This window comes from Hirundo rustica, chromosome 3, assembly GCF_015227805.2.
Source record: "Hirundo rustica isolate bHirRus1 chromosome 3, bHirRus1.pri.v3, whole genome shotgun sequence".
Lineage (NCBI taxonomy): Eukaryota > Metazoa > Chordata > Aves > Passeriformes > Hirundinidae > Hirundo > Hirundo rustica.
In genome coordinates this window covers 83,003,935-83,021,860 of record NC_053452.1, presented here as the reverse complement: position 1 = coordinate 83,021,860, position 17,926 = coordinate 83,003,935, and the positions used below count along the sequence as shown (strand labels likewise).

General features: G+C 35.3%; 1 protein-coding gene across 1 annotated transcript in view; it reads left to right on the top strand.

The window, feature by feature from the left end:
• Positions 1–17,926, top strand: part of BCKDHB (branched chain keto acid dehydrogenase E1 subunit beta) — a 110,039-nt gene that overhangs the window by 19,243 nt on the left and 72,870 nt on the right. Inside the window, exons 4-7 of the mRNA XM_040059896.2 lie at positions 3,748–3,881; positions 4,530–4,685; positions 8,247–8,355; positions 14,637–14,734. Coding sequence (XP_039915830.1) covers positions 3,748–3,881; positions 4,530–4,685; positions 8,247–8,355; positions 14,637–14,734 — 497 coding nt within the window. The remainder of the gene's footprint in view (positions 1–3,747; positions 3,882–4,529; positions 4,686–8,246; positions 8,356–14,636; positions 14,735–17,926) is intronic.

Below are 17,926 nucleotides of genomic sequence, written 5' to 3'. Positions count from 1 at the left end.
CCAAAACATTAATGCACAATAATTGACTACAAATGTCTGTAAACATGGTTCTGTTAGGTTGCTATGAAACTCCTTATTCCTGGTGAACGAGAAGATGACTGTGAGACTGCCTTAAAGCTGTTGTCTCTTACACAAAGGGTCAATAGCAATCTGAACATCCATGGGGTACACTTTGTTCTGAAAATCACAAAGATCACTCCTTTTTTATTTAAGTAAAATTGAACTGAGTATTGCTTTTTTACTTAATGTTTGTTCTTCATAATTTCAGATTTTCCTTATTAGGGAAGGCTTCTAGAGTGTTTTTTTTCACTTCCTTAACATGCATCTAGTTTTACTCCTGAGTTATTGGGACAGAGAGATGAGAAGAATCATCCTTTTTATCACATAGCTTTCCCTGTTTGCCGAATTGCTTCCCTCAGTAGCTGGCAAAGGGCACTGACTTGTTCAGATGGCTGAAACCAGGGATGTTTGTAAAGCCAGGCAGGTCAATAGAGATGCACACCAGCGTCATGTCTTCCTGCAGAGACTGACGCACCTGGCTTCAGAAAATGTAGAGGTGCTGCTTTCACCTGGACTGACAAGTCAGCTCCTTGAGTTGGTGTTAGTTTGTTTTGAGCTGCGTGGCTGACGCAAAGCATTGGAGAGGAACACAGTTTAGGAAGTGTTTCTTTGTTGGTTAGGAAATTAAATGTCGGAACACAAAGTATCTCTGGGTTATTTGTCTGCTTCAGTGACTTAGCTGATTTGCAGAGGGTGATGTGAATGGCTGTTTATCAAAATGGACTTCTTTTCATGTTTTGAAAAAAAGTGAAAAATCAGAAAATGTGAAATAAAATAGGTATAAATATATAGGCTTAATGCATATAAATGCTAAATATTTAAATATTTTTTGTTAGTTTTAGTAATGATTTTCATACTGTATCAATAAAAATAGAAGGTTAAAGCAACACCATACAATTTTTAATGTTGGGGAAATGAATACATTTGTTTTATCCTAATAATGTGTATGTCTTTCTGTCATAAGAGGATAGATTTTATAAAGAAAACCCTACCCCTCAAAACTCTACCATAAGTTGTTTTTCTGATCTAATATATAGTAAAGTGCTTTAGGATTTGCTTTTAAGATGTCAGTATTCTTTTAATGCTACAATCAAAACCATCAAAACTAGTAATAAATTTCATTCATTGAGTTCCCTAGCTCAGTCTTTTCTGTTTTAAGTCGTGCTTCGGAATTGTACCTTTAGTACAATTCTGAAACTCCAAAGTAGATGCTTCACACTCCTCACATTACAGCTGTCTCGTTACATTTCACTTTTGCTTTATTGATTTTCATTTCATTTATTTCATCATCTTCCATTGATAGCAGCATGATGCCTCTCATTTAATATCTCAGTAATATTTCAGCAGTTTTATTGGGATGTATTTTATATTTTGAATTATAGTTGCATACTAGTGTGGTGAAGCTAACATGCTTTTAAATTAATTCACCACCCTAAAATGAAATTAAAAAAATAATTTTCAAGTTTGTATCAATTATTAGTTAAAAGCTCATTTTACAGGATTATTCAAAAACATTTTGATTTTTGTGTGAGGGTTATTTATTTATGGAACCTGTATGTTAGGCTATTTCTGTGTACTTTGAAAAATCTGTTAATAAAGGATAAGGTTAGGTAAGCTAAAATTCTTAGATCAAAATGTCCTGTAAGCAAGTGAAGTGAAAAATAGTGATCTGCCAAGGGACTTATTAGAAACAGGAAAGTAGAAAGTGGGAAAAAAATTACCAACGTTGCCATATGTCTTCATAATGTTAATGCATTTTTTGTTTACCAAAATAAGATTGGTTTTAAATTAAAATCAATTGTGTCAGTGAAAGAGAAGGGAATCAAGATAGCTAATTGATGGTATGCTAGATAAGTAAAAGGGAGAGAAGGAAATGTTTGCCAAGTTTTTATAGTGTTATAGATGAATATGGGTACAGAGCTTCTGTCCCGTGAAGACACCTTCACAGTTGTGGTGGTAAGGCCTGCGAGAGCTACACAGTTAAACAGGAAGTTTATTTTCCTCTTTTTTTTTGGCCATGATGTCTGGCAGCAGAGAGGGTGCACCAGAGGATGCAATATATGAACAGAGATTACAGCTCCTTCAGGAACAAGAACAATCTACACAGTCAAGAGTCTCTCTGAGGGGAAAAATAATCTTGGATTCTCTCTGTTTCCACTGTCTTGTATGAGAAATCATGGTCTGTCTTGCAATTGTGGCAGTTCTTTGGACTTGGTGTTGGCTTGTGTAGCCTCACTGACACCACCAACGTTGTAGTATCATTTGATGGCATTTCTTTTTTACTTGCTGTAAATGAATGGGTCCCGGTGGAGGGGAAAAAAGAAAAAAAAGAAAAAAAGAAAAAAAAAGAAGAGAGAAAGTAGAGGGAGAGCCAAAAGCATATTCACTGATATATACATACATGCGTATGGAAAGGATACAAGGGGCATCAGTGACAGTGCTGTGCTGGGTGATGTGTGAAAATGAAAGATGTGTCCTTTAAAGATTTGTTAAACATACCTCCCTTTACTATATTGCAAATACAGCCCTGGACTATGTTTTTTCCCTAATCATCCCTTTCTGAAAACTTTTGTTAGCTTTCCTTTTTATATTTGAATTTACAGATACTGAAATTAGAAGTCCTCCTAGTAACAGCTTTCCCACTTATTAGTTTAGTCTGGTTTTTTGGTTCGTTGTTTCATGGTTATTTTGTTATTGTTTAATTTATTTCATAGCCACTGGTGTGCACTGTGCATTTTTTCCATCCAATTTGAAGTCTTGGCATTTTCATGCATGATGGATTCCTATACAAACCTACTGTCTACCCAATGTTCTAAAGGGAAGATTCAATAGCAGACCAAAATTTTTCTGCTGTACCCCCTTGGCAGAAAGGTACTGCATGCAAATATTGTAAATACATATTATAGAGGATATTGTGGTGGTGTTTCATCTCCCTCTCACTCATTTTTGCTTTTAATTTAATGAACTGAACAATTTTGTGTGCTATCTATTAGATTGATGCGTATTTGGAATCTGAAATTACTGTGGCACCGAAATATGTCAGGACTAAAATAACCTTTTGCACTCCCATAGGGAAGAAATGAAATCAAATGTTTTGGGTTTGTAGCAGGAGCTGCTGTTCCTTGGAGACAAAGCAAATTTTATAAATGTGGCCTTACCTTGAGAGAGAAGAGTGATAAGAATGGGCATTGTTCATAGGGAGTGTGGACAAGAGGCAGCGTGCTTTTGTACAGGTGCTCCTGGACATCTGGCTGCCTTTGTGTAGGGGCAGTTGCTTTTCAGGAAAAAAAATGGAAAAAACAACATTTACCTTTATTGCAAACTTTTAAAAATGTTTGTAAATATTGTTAACTCCCATATAAGCATGAGAGGTATGCATGTTTAAGTGTGAATATGCCAGAACAAATTTTCCTTCAAGTGTTAAGAATGTTGTAAGTTGAAGAAACTGTTTTTAGCTTTCATTTCGTTTCTCCTTTTCTCCCTCTGAGTTGTAACAAGTTAAAGTATCTGTAACTGTAATGGATTGTTGTTGTTTCTACACCTAAAAAAACCCATCTAAACAGCCACATGCTTAATTGCATGTGACTTTTTTTTAAGTAAAATATTTCTGGGACAATATTTTCCACTTAGAACTGGTGTATTAAAGGAATTGTGTGTTGTTGTTGTTGTTGTTCTTTTTTAATATAGGTAAGGACAGAGTTTTCAACACCCCTCTATGTGAACAAGGAATTGTTGGCTTTGGTATTGGAATTGCTGTTACAGGTGCTACAGCCATTGCAGAAATTCAATTTGCAGATTACATTTTCCCAGCATTTGATCAGGTTAGTACTAATAAATTTGAGAGCAGTTAAAAGAAATCTTACCACTGTTTAAATTACTCTTCTATTAGCATTAGTACTTGGTTTGAATATGTAATTTTTGCAAATACAACCACAGCTGTATTACTAATATTTATGCATGCCTTAGGTAAACAAGCATAAACTGCAAACAGTGCTAGTACTGTAAACAGTAAACTGTGCCATCACCAATTTGAAGGCTTATTAAATAATGGAAATTAAAGATCTGGTTTGAGGCAGATGTCTGTTTGTTTTAATTTTTGGTTTTGTGGCTGTGTTGACTTCAGCAGTCATAAATTCAACAGGCTGTGTCTTCTGAGCACGGTCTCATTTCTGCATGCAGCTGCAGCTGGCCACAGGACAAAGTACAGATCTGGACTGGGCTAATTGACAGTATTGAATGAGGAAACAACTGGGTTATAAGGCCACCCCTGAGGCTTAGGCATCTAACTTGAACACAATAAATTATTGATTTATTGTCTTTGTGCTGACTTACAGTATTTCCTTTTAATTTCATCCTCTGAATCCCATGCATGGAACAGATGATGTAGTTACATTGCATGTATTGAAGTGTCTTGATTCATAACTAGAGGTATTGGACTTAATGTTACTTTTTTATATAAATTTTCCCAGATTGTTAATGAAGCAGCAAAATATCGTTACCGCTCTGGAGATCTGTTCAATTGTGGAAGCCTCACCATTAGAGCACCCTGGGGCTGTGTGGGTCATGGTGCACTATATCACTCTCAAAGTCCAGAAGCCTTTTTTGCTCACTGTCCAGGAATAAAGGTATGGTAACTCTTACTTTATAAAGATTAATTTTTGTTTGTTTATTTGTTTTATAATGGACCTGACTTGCATTGAACCTGGGTGCAGACAGGGGAAGAAGAGTAGACATAAATCCACAACAAAATATCTGAATAAGTTAATTAAATACTATTAAAAACCTTAAACTGTGTTAAATGTTTGAGAATTTATAGCCATTATTGAAGCAATTTTTAGTAGACATAGCATTTTGTATTTGTCTCTTTTTGTGCTACAAACATACATTTTACGTAGTTTCATGTCAGTACAGTACAGAACCTAAGAACTAACACTTAATAAGTAGTACTTTCCTTTTTTTATTATTTTAAATTCCTGCATCTCTCTTAAGTGAATTATTGAATTAATTTACGTGAAAGACGATGGTGGGCAGTAGGCACAAACTGAAACACCAGAGGTTCTTTCTGAACATGAGGATGCACAGATTGCACAGAGAGTTTGTGGAGTCTCCATGCTTGGAGGTAATCAGAATTTGTCTGCATGTGGTTCCAGGCATCTGGATCTGGATGGCTCTGCTTGGTCAAGGGCATTGGACCTGATGACCCTCTGGAGGTCCTTGCCAAACTCAACTGAAGTGAGAACTTCAGGCAGGCTTTCTGCCTGAGATGGTGGCATCCCTTGAAATGAAGATGCCTAGTGCTTAGGTGGATAACTTTACTAGAGAAGAGGGAGTGGCATCATCTAGTCATCTCAGATTAAGAGAACACTGTTTGTCAGGCTCTCCATTTTTTCCTGACTAAATTTTTTTCTGTGAACTTGTACTTTTGGGTTAGCTGGCATGCGGTCCATTGAGCAATGACTCAGGGCAGATTAATGTAGAAGATTTAAGCAGAACAAGTATTTGTATTCTAAAGACACATGTTCATTGTTTATCTGCTGTCTAAACTGTTGTCTCTATATGATTTTGGTGTCCCAAAGCTTCAGATATTACTCATCTCCAGGGAGGCCATAGCCATTTCTTCTACTTGTTCTTCTTTTAAATAAAAAAAACTTGTATTGTTCACACTTTATTTCATTATATTTGAAGAATGGGATACAATCTTGGTTTTGGGCGTTCTTTATGGTATTTGAGCTCCTCTTCTGAACTTGAAAGTATTTCCTGATTATCGGCAAAAGCAGTCTACAAAGCCTTTTGCCAGGTTATTGAATCAAATGTTTTCTAGAGTTTGTTTAAAAACTAAAGTAGTTTATTATTGTATGAAAGCAAAACATAACTCAGATGATCAAAATGTTGACTCCAGGTCTAGCTAATTTCCACTGATCTTGTAGGTCAATCTCAAATTTTTATATACTGAACCAAGGGATGAGGTTTAGTGCTCCACTCTGGTGATTAAAACTCTTTCTAATTCATACCAACTACCTAGACTGATGGCTAGTTGCCAATAAGTTAGTAACTCAGAATTAATTATTTAGTCACTCCAGGTAATATAATTTCTTTGTTCCCATGTCTGATCTTTGTGTTGATTTTCACTTTCTTTCACTTTTCCTTGGATAAAATGCTAAAATGGGTTGCTACCACTAAGAGTTATCATCTTAGTTAAAGGTAAAGGCACATTAATTCTGTGGAACTGATGGAACAATCTGCTATTTTCTTGTGCACAGAGAAGTGTTTTAGACTCTTATCTTTTGAATATTGTTACTTTGTGAAAACAGTGTTGTTCCTTTAATATTTTTTGCAAAGCTGTTTGTTGATACAATTCTTAATGTTTCAAGATTGTAGGTGTTTTTGAATAACCCTGGCCCTCAAAACAGATCAAGAAGTTAAAATGAAATGGTCGTTCAGATACATTTTCAGATGTCCCATATCTAAGCCTATTTTCTCCATATTACAGGAGGATATACAATGTCTTACAAGCTGAGAAGGGTAGGGTGTGATCTTTGGAAAGAGTGGCTTTCAAAGCAACCCTCTTATTAAACTTTGTGAGGGGTTTCTGCTTTTGATTTTGTGTTTTTCTTAACACAATTTGGATTGCCCAAGCCCAAGGGAGTTGGTATAATTTTGGTTATTCAGAGGAAGGATTGTGGTTATTGGTACTTAGGCAGTGCCTGTTGGGGTTTGGGGACACGGTTGGATGATTGTATCTTTTGTCTACTTTCTTGTGAGGGTGTACATGGAAAACATTGTTATTGATTCTATCCATTCTACTGTAGGAATATCTACTCTCATGGTTAGAAGCTTTCATTTCTGGCCTAAATTTGTTCTTGACTAACTTGTATATTTAACTTCCCTGTCCTTTGCCATCCCGTTTATATCCTACAGCACTTGTACTCTCTTTAGTCTTTGTTATGTTAGACTAAACAAATCGAAGTATCAAAGAAATGTTAACAATATCTGGAGCTCTTTTGATATCTGTTTCATTTGTTTCCTTTTCAAAGGGTTGAAAGAATCATTAAGTATTCCAGTTGGGTTTGTAGTAGTGATTTCTGCTGTAGCATTAACAGTTCCTTGTCTACGTTGCTACTTTTTTTTTAGGACTTTACTGCATAGCATGCTAATCATCTTTTGAGCAGATAATAAATTCAGATCTTAATTTCTACTCCTGAGTTCTAAATCTATAAGAAAAATGTAGTCCTTAAACATGTGACTTTCAGTATATATTTTTCAGTTTGTTTTTGTCACTCATGTCCAAAATGTGAACTGGGTCTTTTTAGTATTATCCTCTCTAGCGTAGTGATTTCCAGCTTCGGAATAGTTTCCACCACCATGTTCTGACTTAACATCGTAAATGAATAAGGTAAATAAAGTCTGTCCTAAAAATGATTAATTCCTAAAGAGCTGTACAAGTGACATCCCTGGCTAATTTTCCATGTGTCTGTTACCAAATGTTTTCATGAAATATTAATAAACTACTTCTCCCTTGTTTAGAAAAATCACTTATTGACTTAATTTCACATAATAGGAGATTTAGGTTGTGTTCTTACTATTTTATATTACTTTCATATAAATAATTGATATTATTCTCAAAATATATTTTAAAGCCATGGCAGTAGTTGAAATGGATTTTTGTTTTTAAACAAGTGCTAGAACTAATGTTCTCAGTGGCTTCTAGCTTCACAGCTGTAAGAGTGTTTGCTGGTAGACTAAGTTTGAATACCTTTAAAGTCTATTCTGATGAATCTTTACCAAGTGACTGAGGATCACTCACCTACATTTTTTTGTTATACATCTACATTAATTTTTTAAGTTTATATGTATATATATGTATATGGATATTAATCTGACATTTTTCTGTTCCTTTTACCTCAAATATTACTGTTAAGATGTTGGTTCTACCTTATCTGACAGTACCTCAGTATTTAAGTCACTGTATAGAGGGGAACAATTAAAGCCTCATCAAGGAACAAAATAAAATTCAGAATTTGAAGTATGTTTTAAGAATGAAGTACTGATGCTAATTCGCTTTGTAAGAAGAGCTCAATCTTTATGTAGATTTATTTAAAGCAAATAATTGCTTAGTTTTAAGTATTATCGAGGAATTTTCTTGTAGAATTGCAATTTTAAATAAACTACTTAAAATAATTTTACAGGTTGTTATTCCAAGGAGTCCTCTGCAGGCCAAAGGATTGCTGCTGTCATGCATAGAGGACAAAAATCCATGTATATTCTTTGAACCTAAAATACTTTACAGAGCTGCAGGTAAAGATTTGTATGTTGTATTTTCCAATAAAGCAACAACGTTTGGGGTTTTTTACATATATATGCTAATAGTCACAGCTAAAGCAATACTGCAGTAGAAGTCTTGACTTGTTTGGTCTCTAGCTGTGTTGTGGGCTCAGCTTGTAGAGGAATTGTGAAAACTGAATGAATTCTTGAAGTTTGACTGTGAAGATAAATGAACATTTACCAACTGATTTATGCTCAGTTAGGTTTGGAAATGGAATGCTTTGCAGCCTAGAGTGAAAAAAAAGAAATAGAACTAAGAGGTATTATTCTATCAAATTCTGATATAAGTTTGGCAGAATTTGAACTGCTTTCTTGTGGTAACTCTGAATACTAAAATAAGTTTCCAGGTCAGTTTTTAATTTTCCAAAAGAACTGAGCCCCACCATCACCGTTTTCCCAAGGTTAAAATTTCTTTGAAATGCTTAATTCCTAAAATTTTCAAAATCTGCCCATTTAGTTTTTAACCTTATTTGAAAGGAAATGTGATTGCCATTACTTTGTTTTTAGTCATAGTGAACTTTCTGGTTCAGAGTAGTTTTAGCAACTCTCAATTTTGTGTAACATATTGGAACAGCAGAAATTGACAATGATGGTGTTTGAATTGCTCTAAAAATGAGCTTCTTACTTCTTTGGACTAGAGAAACTTTGCAGAAAACAGATGAAAAATTTTGCGCGTGGAGTTAGGCAGAGAAATTGGATGAACAACTGATAAAATAGAAATGAAGTCATGACTTACCCATAGCATTTCCCTGTCCTATGGCTTTATATGTGAACTATACTTGATCCATCAATCCAGTTTATAAGCTGTCTCTGTATGAACTGACTTTGAGTGACAGACAAAATATTTCTGTTTTGCTTTGGACCTTTTAAAAGCACTTTTCCACCAGTGCATCTATTTTGTCAGTAAATTTATCCTCTTCCTAGAGAGACAGTAAGAAGGCAAAAATTTAGAAAGCAGACATCAAAACTAAAAAAAAAAAAACCAGTAATATAACTCAGGATCAAATAGGACATTTACTGGTAAAACTGCTTATTTGCTTTTATATTTTAAAAAAGGGCCCAGAAGTCTGGTTAGCCATGTAAATTTAAAATTACAGCTATTTGTAGTGTGGTGGGGTGTGATGTATCCATGGGGTATTGCATTCCTTAAGTTCAGTGTTTTTTGAGAGTTTACTAAAATTCAACTAAAAGGTCTCTGTCCATTCATTTAGAGGAAGTAGTTTGAAAAATGAGCTTGAGTTCTGAGTCCTGTTAAACAAAGAAAAGAAAATGAAGTGATTTTAAAACAGGCTGTTGTTTCTCCCCATTCCTGCCAGTATTTACAAGTCACAAGTACAGACTGCAGAGTTAATAAAATACTCACTTTCATTCTGGCACGAGAGGCTGCACATTAATATCACACAGCTTTTGAGAATCTAGGGAGGTTTTTGTGTTTGAGGAACTGACTTGTAAAGCAACTGCTGGATCATTTAGTGAACCTAAATCAGGCTTGTGATGGAAATCTCGAGTGTGCTGAAATAGTGTTCAGTGGGATGTATATGCTGGTCAGTAACCACCTACAGGGTTGCTGCTGTTGGTAATTTCTGAAAGACAGTGATTTCCACCTGCATTCTGATGGCTAAATATCAGACACTTTACCTATATTTTTTGTCTTAGAATTTCTGAGAACATCAGTTTAGTGGTGTAAGTTGAAATTTGTAGTACATTTGCATCAACATGTGACAGGGATGATTTTAACAGATAACTTCTTTCATCTTCATGGTTATTTTATTATCTATACAATGTAAATCAGCAATATCTTACTATATGAAATGGTTTTTATGTTCCTTTTACTTTCATTGTAAACGTTTCTCTCTGTTATCATTAGTTTGTCATCTTTGCTATTAAGCTGTCCCTTGTGGGTTGGCTCAACTTGGGCTGGAAGATGACTGCTGTCTGGGAGTTTCTCCTATAAAATTGATCTCTTTTAGAGTACATTCTTATTCTCTTGGCCATAGTCAGGGTTTCTGGTAACTCCACCAGAGAAACCAAGTGGCCTGGTGCATTCAGAAATGATTCATGATTGATAAGATCAAGATGCAGCAGCAATGAGACACAAGCCTGTTGAACAAGAATAAGATAAATGGTGGAAAGAAGGATTTTGAGAATGTGTCTTGTGTTCTGTAGAGAAAATTTTTACAATGCCCCATGTGTGTGTGTTGATTCTAGCAGGAGAAAGAAAATCCTACAGATTCAGAAATTGACTTAGATAGTAAGTTTGAACTATGTTTTTATTGTGTCTTTCCATTAGTGTCTCAAAACAGTACAGGATCTTCTGAAGGCTGGGAACATGCAGGCTTTCCAAAACGTGAACACAAAATGGTATCAGTTGCCCTCTATTTTTTTTTTTTTTTTTTTTTTTTTTCCCTTTTTAGCATGGTATAAAACTTCACCTAAGATTTGGATCTCATTGTTCCAGGCAAAAATAATTTTCTTTATTTCCATTATGATGGCTCAGTCATTGAATAATGAAATTATATTGCCCCTACCATAGCTTTTTTTTTTCCTTTCACTTCATGTGAATAGACATGTTTGTTCAGAGAGCTTTGTGACTGATGTGACAAAGTGGGTGTTTAGGGACTTAGCTGAAAAATTAAGGTGTTAAGGATGTTAATGGGAAGGAAGATTTTCTATCTGTAAAATTAATGTAGGCTTTTGAGCTTCATCATTTGCCTCTAATAGACTTTTCTTTCTTGCTATGCAGCCTCTGAATATTTGTCCTTGATATTTTGTTCAGAGTTGTTGATGTATTTGATACTACAGCTGAAAATAAACTGTAGGCGGGATAGCCTTTAAAACACAGGGTATCTATCCTTATTCAGGTGGCCTGAAGCTAACAGTGCTTTGTTTAAACAAACAAGCAAAAAAAATCAAACTAAAATAATGACAAAAAATCCCACTCCCACTCCATTCCAACTACCAAAAATCTATGGCCTTTCTCTGAGTGTTCCTGACGAGGTTTGTTTCTTGTCTTAGTTACATTTGTCTTCAGGAATGTGTCTCCATACTTTGTTTATAGCTTCTCCTTTTTCTTTATCGTCCCATCAACTATTTTTACTGAAAGAAATAACTCCTGTATTCCCCATACCCTTTTCAATACGTGGGACTGAGCAGGTTTGGTTCTTGTAACTGCCACCCTCAACCTTAGTGGTAGGGTTTGTGTCCTTGTATGTTCTTCCTTATGGGTTCTCCCTCTTCCTATTTATCTCCTTTTGTGTTGTAATGATCCTTGTCTACACACCCTTCAAGAAGCAGAAGCTGCCTTCTTTCACATTACCATGCAAGTGTTTATCAGAAGTATTACATATGTTAATTTTCTTTCAATTGTATTAGGAAAGAGCAAAGAACTGTAAGCCTGAGTAAAAATCTAGAGTTAAATATGCAAGTACACATGCAAAGAGAGAATTCTGTTGCTATTTAACTTAAGAGCTCCTAATGTTATTGAACGTGCAGTAGTGACGTCCCCCTAAATGTCAGAGATACTAATGAAATACCTGAATTAAAAAGGAAAAGGAGGCTTTGATTTATAAAAAGTGTTAACAGCCTGTGCAGTGTCAAGAGAACATAATGGTTATGAATCAAAGGAGAAGATGAGTCACCTTGACATTATCAGGTTTAGACATCTTGTGGAGAACCTACTCTGATGTTTTTTGACCTTTTCAGTTTCATTTAATTGTACTATATATGACATTGGTGGTGTAGAAATAAATACGACTTGCATCAGTGGTTGTTATAGAGACAAGGCAGGTAAGATGAGAAAACATGTATTTTCTTTCTGCTGTTCAGACTGCTCCGTTAGAAAATGCAACAGATGTTGTAACCCTTTCAAATTAACTTGTCATGGCCCTTTTTCACCGATAATGACAACTTTTTGTTAATTGCTGTTATTTGAAGTCCGTATTTGAAACATTTGATTTAAAAAACTTATTTCTTTAGTAATAGATGAACAGGCTGCTTTGTATGTAAACATTGTTATCCTGGATTAGATAATTATTATGAAAGAATATTAATAGAATAATTTCATATGCTATTTTTCGTCTGTATTAGTTGGGAGAGGAGTTTTTGCAAAGGCAGTCAAGAAAAATCCTTCGAAATTGGACTTTGCTATAAATTGTTGACAGGCTGAATTTTCCATTTAAAATTGTCAGGTATTATAGATGAGCTCATTTAATGGGCAATTTGTTGCAGAACGGTTTAGCTATAGTAAGAAATTATTTAATTTGTGTAATTGTTCATTATATTTAATTTCCCTTAGTGGATAAAACCGTTGCATAGAGAAAAAGCTTTTATTTGTGTTTCATGTACACCTTCCAGTTCTTCCTCTGGCTCATCCCACTCCCTTCAAAACCTTCTCATTCGTGTCAGTATCTTGGTTTTCCACTTGAAGGTCCCATGGTATCTTTTTAAGTTTCTTGTTCTCCAGGTTTCATGTAGGTGACCATTTCTTGACAAAGACAGTCATGCAATGCCAGTTAATATAGTTGTGGGTTTCATTATCTTTCAGGATCTCTTTCTGTTGCCTGAGGGTTGTACAATGTGCAAAATCTGTAGAAACCTGGTCTGCCACTAATGTGCAGTGAGCAAGTGCTGGATTTGCCTTTCTTCCATTTCCTTCCCAGCCCTATATTTTTCTAGCCACTTGTTAGTGAAAGAAATTATTACAGAGCAAGGTGCCTGGACTAGGTGATCTGCAGAGGTCACAGCCATTCTGTGATTCTGTGACATATGTGGTATTTATATATCATTATCAACAAGAAAAAAGAAAATTGTCTGCTATGATTGAAAATTATTTGCTACTTCATTTTTTGAACTTACATTTGGAACTTGTAAGCCAAGTAAAACCTAGGTCATTATACTTGTATTCAATCAACCATAACAGTGAAGGAAAAATATGGTCTACTTTACTACTGGTGTCACTCAGGGAGAGTCTTTATTGTAACTTCAAGAAGCAATTTTGTTCAGCAGGAACTCAATAAGTGTTTTATGAGCTGTGAAATAAGTTAATAAAAAAAGGCAGAGTGTTTTCTTTATAAATTGTTTCTGTGTATTTAGTAGATTTTTTTTTTTTTCTACTTATCACTAGAATATATTTCAAGAAGTATTATTTGACTTTCTGGTGCATAGACAAGTTCATCTTTAGATCAACAACAGTATTTCTTTTAAAATATGATATATGGATGTCTTTTATCATCGTTTTAGTCATTAAACCAGTCAATTTATGGTGTGTTGAAGCACTGATTCAAAACTACCACAACTGACCTAACATTTTTCCATCTGAAAACTAGTAAATGAGTCTTGAGTGGAGCTACCTTAAATGTCTTAGGAGAAGACAAGATGCTTAATTCTTGCCTTCTCTCTTGAACTGTGTTGTATTTTTGGTGACTGGGTAACATTTTTTTAAAGGAAAAATATTTAAACTTATTTAAAACTGCTATAATCAGAAGCAGAGCATCAAGCTTGGAGCATCAGGAGGATGCTGGCACAGCTGATCCTTCTTGTCTGAGTATTAAAGTATAATTTCAAGACTCTTCTGATGATTACTAGAATAATAAAGATTTCTGATCAATTAGTTGTTACTTGAGATTTTTTTATCAACTGTAGCAGTGTCCATATCCAAATCTGATGCTGATATTTTGACTTGATGTACACCAGAACTTAATACTATCTTTTACATGTGTATATATGCTTCATCTTGTTGTGGTATATAACATAAATTAAACTCTAGGCTGAACATATTTGTAACAGTTTAATTAAAAATAATTTGAATTGCAGCTAAAGCTTTGAAATGAATGGTAATATTTATTTTGGCCTAATAGAATCACACAGTTGTTAGGGCTGGAAGGGACCTCTGGAGATCATCCAGATCCACCCTCTGCCAAGGCAAGGTTACCTAGAGCAGGTGACACAGGAACACATCCAGATGGGTGTTGAATGTCTTCAGAGAGGGAGACCCCACAACCTCTCTGGGCAGTCTGTTCAGCACTCTGCCACCCACAACATAAAGAAGTTCTTCCTCATAATGAGGTGAAACTTTTTCTGGTTTAGTTTGTGGTCAGTGCTCCTCATCCTGTCACTGGGCACCAGTCATACTCAATATAATTTTTGTGTATTATTTTAGATGGCTTTAACATTGAAGAGAAATTTTAGTGTATGTTTATATGGGATAATGTTGACTAATAAAGGAATCTAATGCTTATTTTCCCCTCTTTTTTCAGTGGAACAAGTTCCTATAGAGCCCTACACCATTCCACTGTCTCAAGCTGAGGTGCTGCAGACGGGCAGTGATGTGACAATGGTTGCTTGGGGCACTCAGGTCAGTAATTCTCTTACAAGGTATTTGTAAATACCCAGAAGAGCCTGGCCTAGGGGGTAGGTGGTGTTTGCATTCAAGCTCAAGTGTCAGACATTAAAATGTGTGCCATCTTCCATCACTATATGCGTGAATGAATGTTTGCCAGTGTTTATATTTCTATAAAAACTGCTTTTTATTGTGTAAGTTTTTACTCATTTTTGATTGAAGATGATTCTGGAAGTGCAGAAGAGGTACCTGTGCATCAGGTTAATGATTTTTCTCTGATTATGAAAATGATAGCTTTAAGAATGGGGCAGTGCCATGTAACTCTGAGGAAAGAAAAGTTCAAAATAGTATGCTGAAAGAAGAGTATAGATCTTCACTGCATGATTTAAAGAAGTGTAACCTGGGGATCCCTTTATACAGAAAGCTAAAAATCCATGGAACATTTAATACAAGTAGGGTTTGGAATAGTTTTGATTCTAACAGTTACATTTCAAAGCTGTTCAGGAACATCACTGGCAACCCTCCCCCTCCACACCCCTCCGCCAAATAAAGATCTGCAAATCTCGAAAAAGCTGTTAAGAAAATATATCTTTGTAGTCCAGAATTAAAGAAAAGAATTTTAAGTCTAGTTTGGACCAGAAGTTACTATTTTCTTTGCCTAGTTGTACTTGAGAAGCTTTTAGAGGAGAGGGTCTTACAGCTTTCGTGACAAAGAGTATTGAACTCATCTCTGGGTTTGCGCCTTTTTGTTGTTGTTATTGGGTTTGTTTGCTTTATTTTCTTAGAAATTTCTAGTCTTCAGTTCTCATCTGTGGTAGTTTCCTTGTCTTCAGACTAACTTACCTCCTTTATCTATGGTTATTCCTACTAGTTTCGGATATTTTACACTGCTAATAAATGATGAACTTCTTAAATATCTTTGCTTGTACTTCTTTTTCTCCAGCAGATATTAATAAAGTAATTGACTTGATAAAGTAATGGCTTAAGAACTGGCTGTGGAGGTTTAATAATATCCTGAATTTACTCAGTAGGCAGTAGTGCAGAGAGAACTTGGAGTGACATGCTTCAAAAAAGCTATGTGTTCTTGGAAAAAGTTAAGACATATTTTTCTTTTGGTGTGACTAAGAATAGGACACATGTGCAGACTAATCCAGGTTTAGGAACTGACAAAACCATGGGTGAAGCTGAATCATATAGCATGGGAGCAGATGTTTCACACATATGCAGTAAATCGTGTGTTGGATTGTCACTGGAGGTGACAGGATCAAATATGTTCAGTGAGTTTGTGCTGAGGATGTATTCAAGCAAAGCACATAAACTTGGAATTTGATTCCTACCTGTGCTACCAGTCCAGAATTTACTGTCAATAGGCAGAGGGGTTGCACAGACTCACTGGTAACTTCTCTTATGGTTTTGGATATGAAGTAGTTGCTTGTCAGCTGCTGCTCTGGTGGGGTTCCCTGATGCTGATTGTCCTGGGTGGTGCTGATGAAGGGCAGCAAAGGCTAAGTTCCTTTCCACTTGTGCTCAGTCTTCTGTAGTCAATAACTAATGTGTTTATTGTCAATAACTAGTCCATGTGCCTTGTGAGCTAGGTGTTTTTACTTTTACAGGCAAACAGCAAAAACATCATCCTGTGTGCCATGTTGAAAATTTTCAAGCATTCTTACTACAGCCTGATCTACAGCCACAGATGCATTAGAAGTTTAAACAAAAACACTACGCGCTGCATTTTCTTTGTTATTGCAATGCTTCTATTGATGTCCCATGTCCCATAATAGTCCTTTTGCATTTAGCTGTTCATATATGCATGGTATAGTTTGTGTTTAAATCCTTAATCATGTTTCAGTGTAGAATTTATGCCTGTGTAGGATTTATTAATGCCCTCTGACCTTCGGGCAACTGACACTGCCTGACCGTGTCCATGTTGCAAAATTCTGTTCAAGATGAAGATGACCACATCCAAATTGATTATGGGCAATGGTTCTTGGCTTCAACTTCTTAGCTGTGCCTAGAAGTTGTTCGATGGAGGTAGAAGTTATTTGATGGAGGTCATCTGCCACAGTCCAAATCCATACTGTGAAATGTTCTAACAATAAAGAGAGCATGAGAGTTTATTGGCAACATCATATGGAGAATGTTTTTTAACCACATATTTCATGAACAAATGCTTCTTGCTGAGATATTTGTGGAGAATAATCTGAGTTGTAACAGTTGTTATTTTCCATGTTGAAACATTTGCTTGCAAACATTTATTTTAGGGAATCCAATGCTTGAAATAGATTTTGCTGAAAAGTGTTTTATAACCTAATACCAAGATACAGTTTTGAGTGTATGTAGTATTACTTTCTTTTTTGTTCTTAGCATAATACACCTTATGGAAAGGATGGGAATAGATGTGGATTTTTTTATATCTATTGTGATGCACTACTACTAAATAGATTCCTTGACTGGTGGATAGGGAATAATCTGTATTCCAGTTCAGTGATAGCCTCCTGCTAGAGGGGAATACTTTTTTGTTTTAGTAAGATGTTAATTGTAGTAATCAGGTAGTGCAGCATTTGTAATGTTGGTGTTAAACTGTGTATTGGAAGAGCAATAAATGGTTATAATGTCCTGCTACTGCTCTGTGCTTTGGTTGTGGGGATCAGGACTGCATATTCACAGGCAGTAGTAATTACTTTCTCTCCTAGCTGCTCATAGGATAATGCTTTGGAGATAATCACTTGGCTATGTTTCAGTAAGTTAAAGTAAGAGTAGTTACTGAGACTACTAGAACTGTTCTTGGCTTTTTTGCTAAGGTCAGATGTAGTACAGTGTAGTACTTTTAAATACTTTACATTTAAATGTAAAGTTTAAATGTACATTTAAATACTTTACTCTGATGTATTTGGGTATTAGCTTAGTTAAAGTCCTAACAAAAAACTCCTAAAACTAATTCAAATTGATTATTAAAAAAAAATAAATTAGTGAGCACTGATACTATTTACTGAAAGACACTTCTCTAGAAAGCAAATTTTGTTCTCAGTGATTCTTCAGTGAATTTAGTTTTTGGAGTGGTAATAAAATACTGGGAATAATTAGATACTAAGTAAGAAGAAGGCACTGAATAGTAAGTGGTTATTATTGAATAGAAAGGTCTCTGCTCAACATGCAGGTGATATGTTAAATCACTGCTTGTATTCTGTATGTGTAATTTAGAGCAAT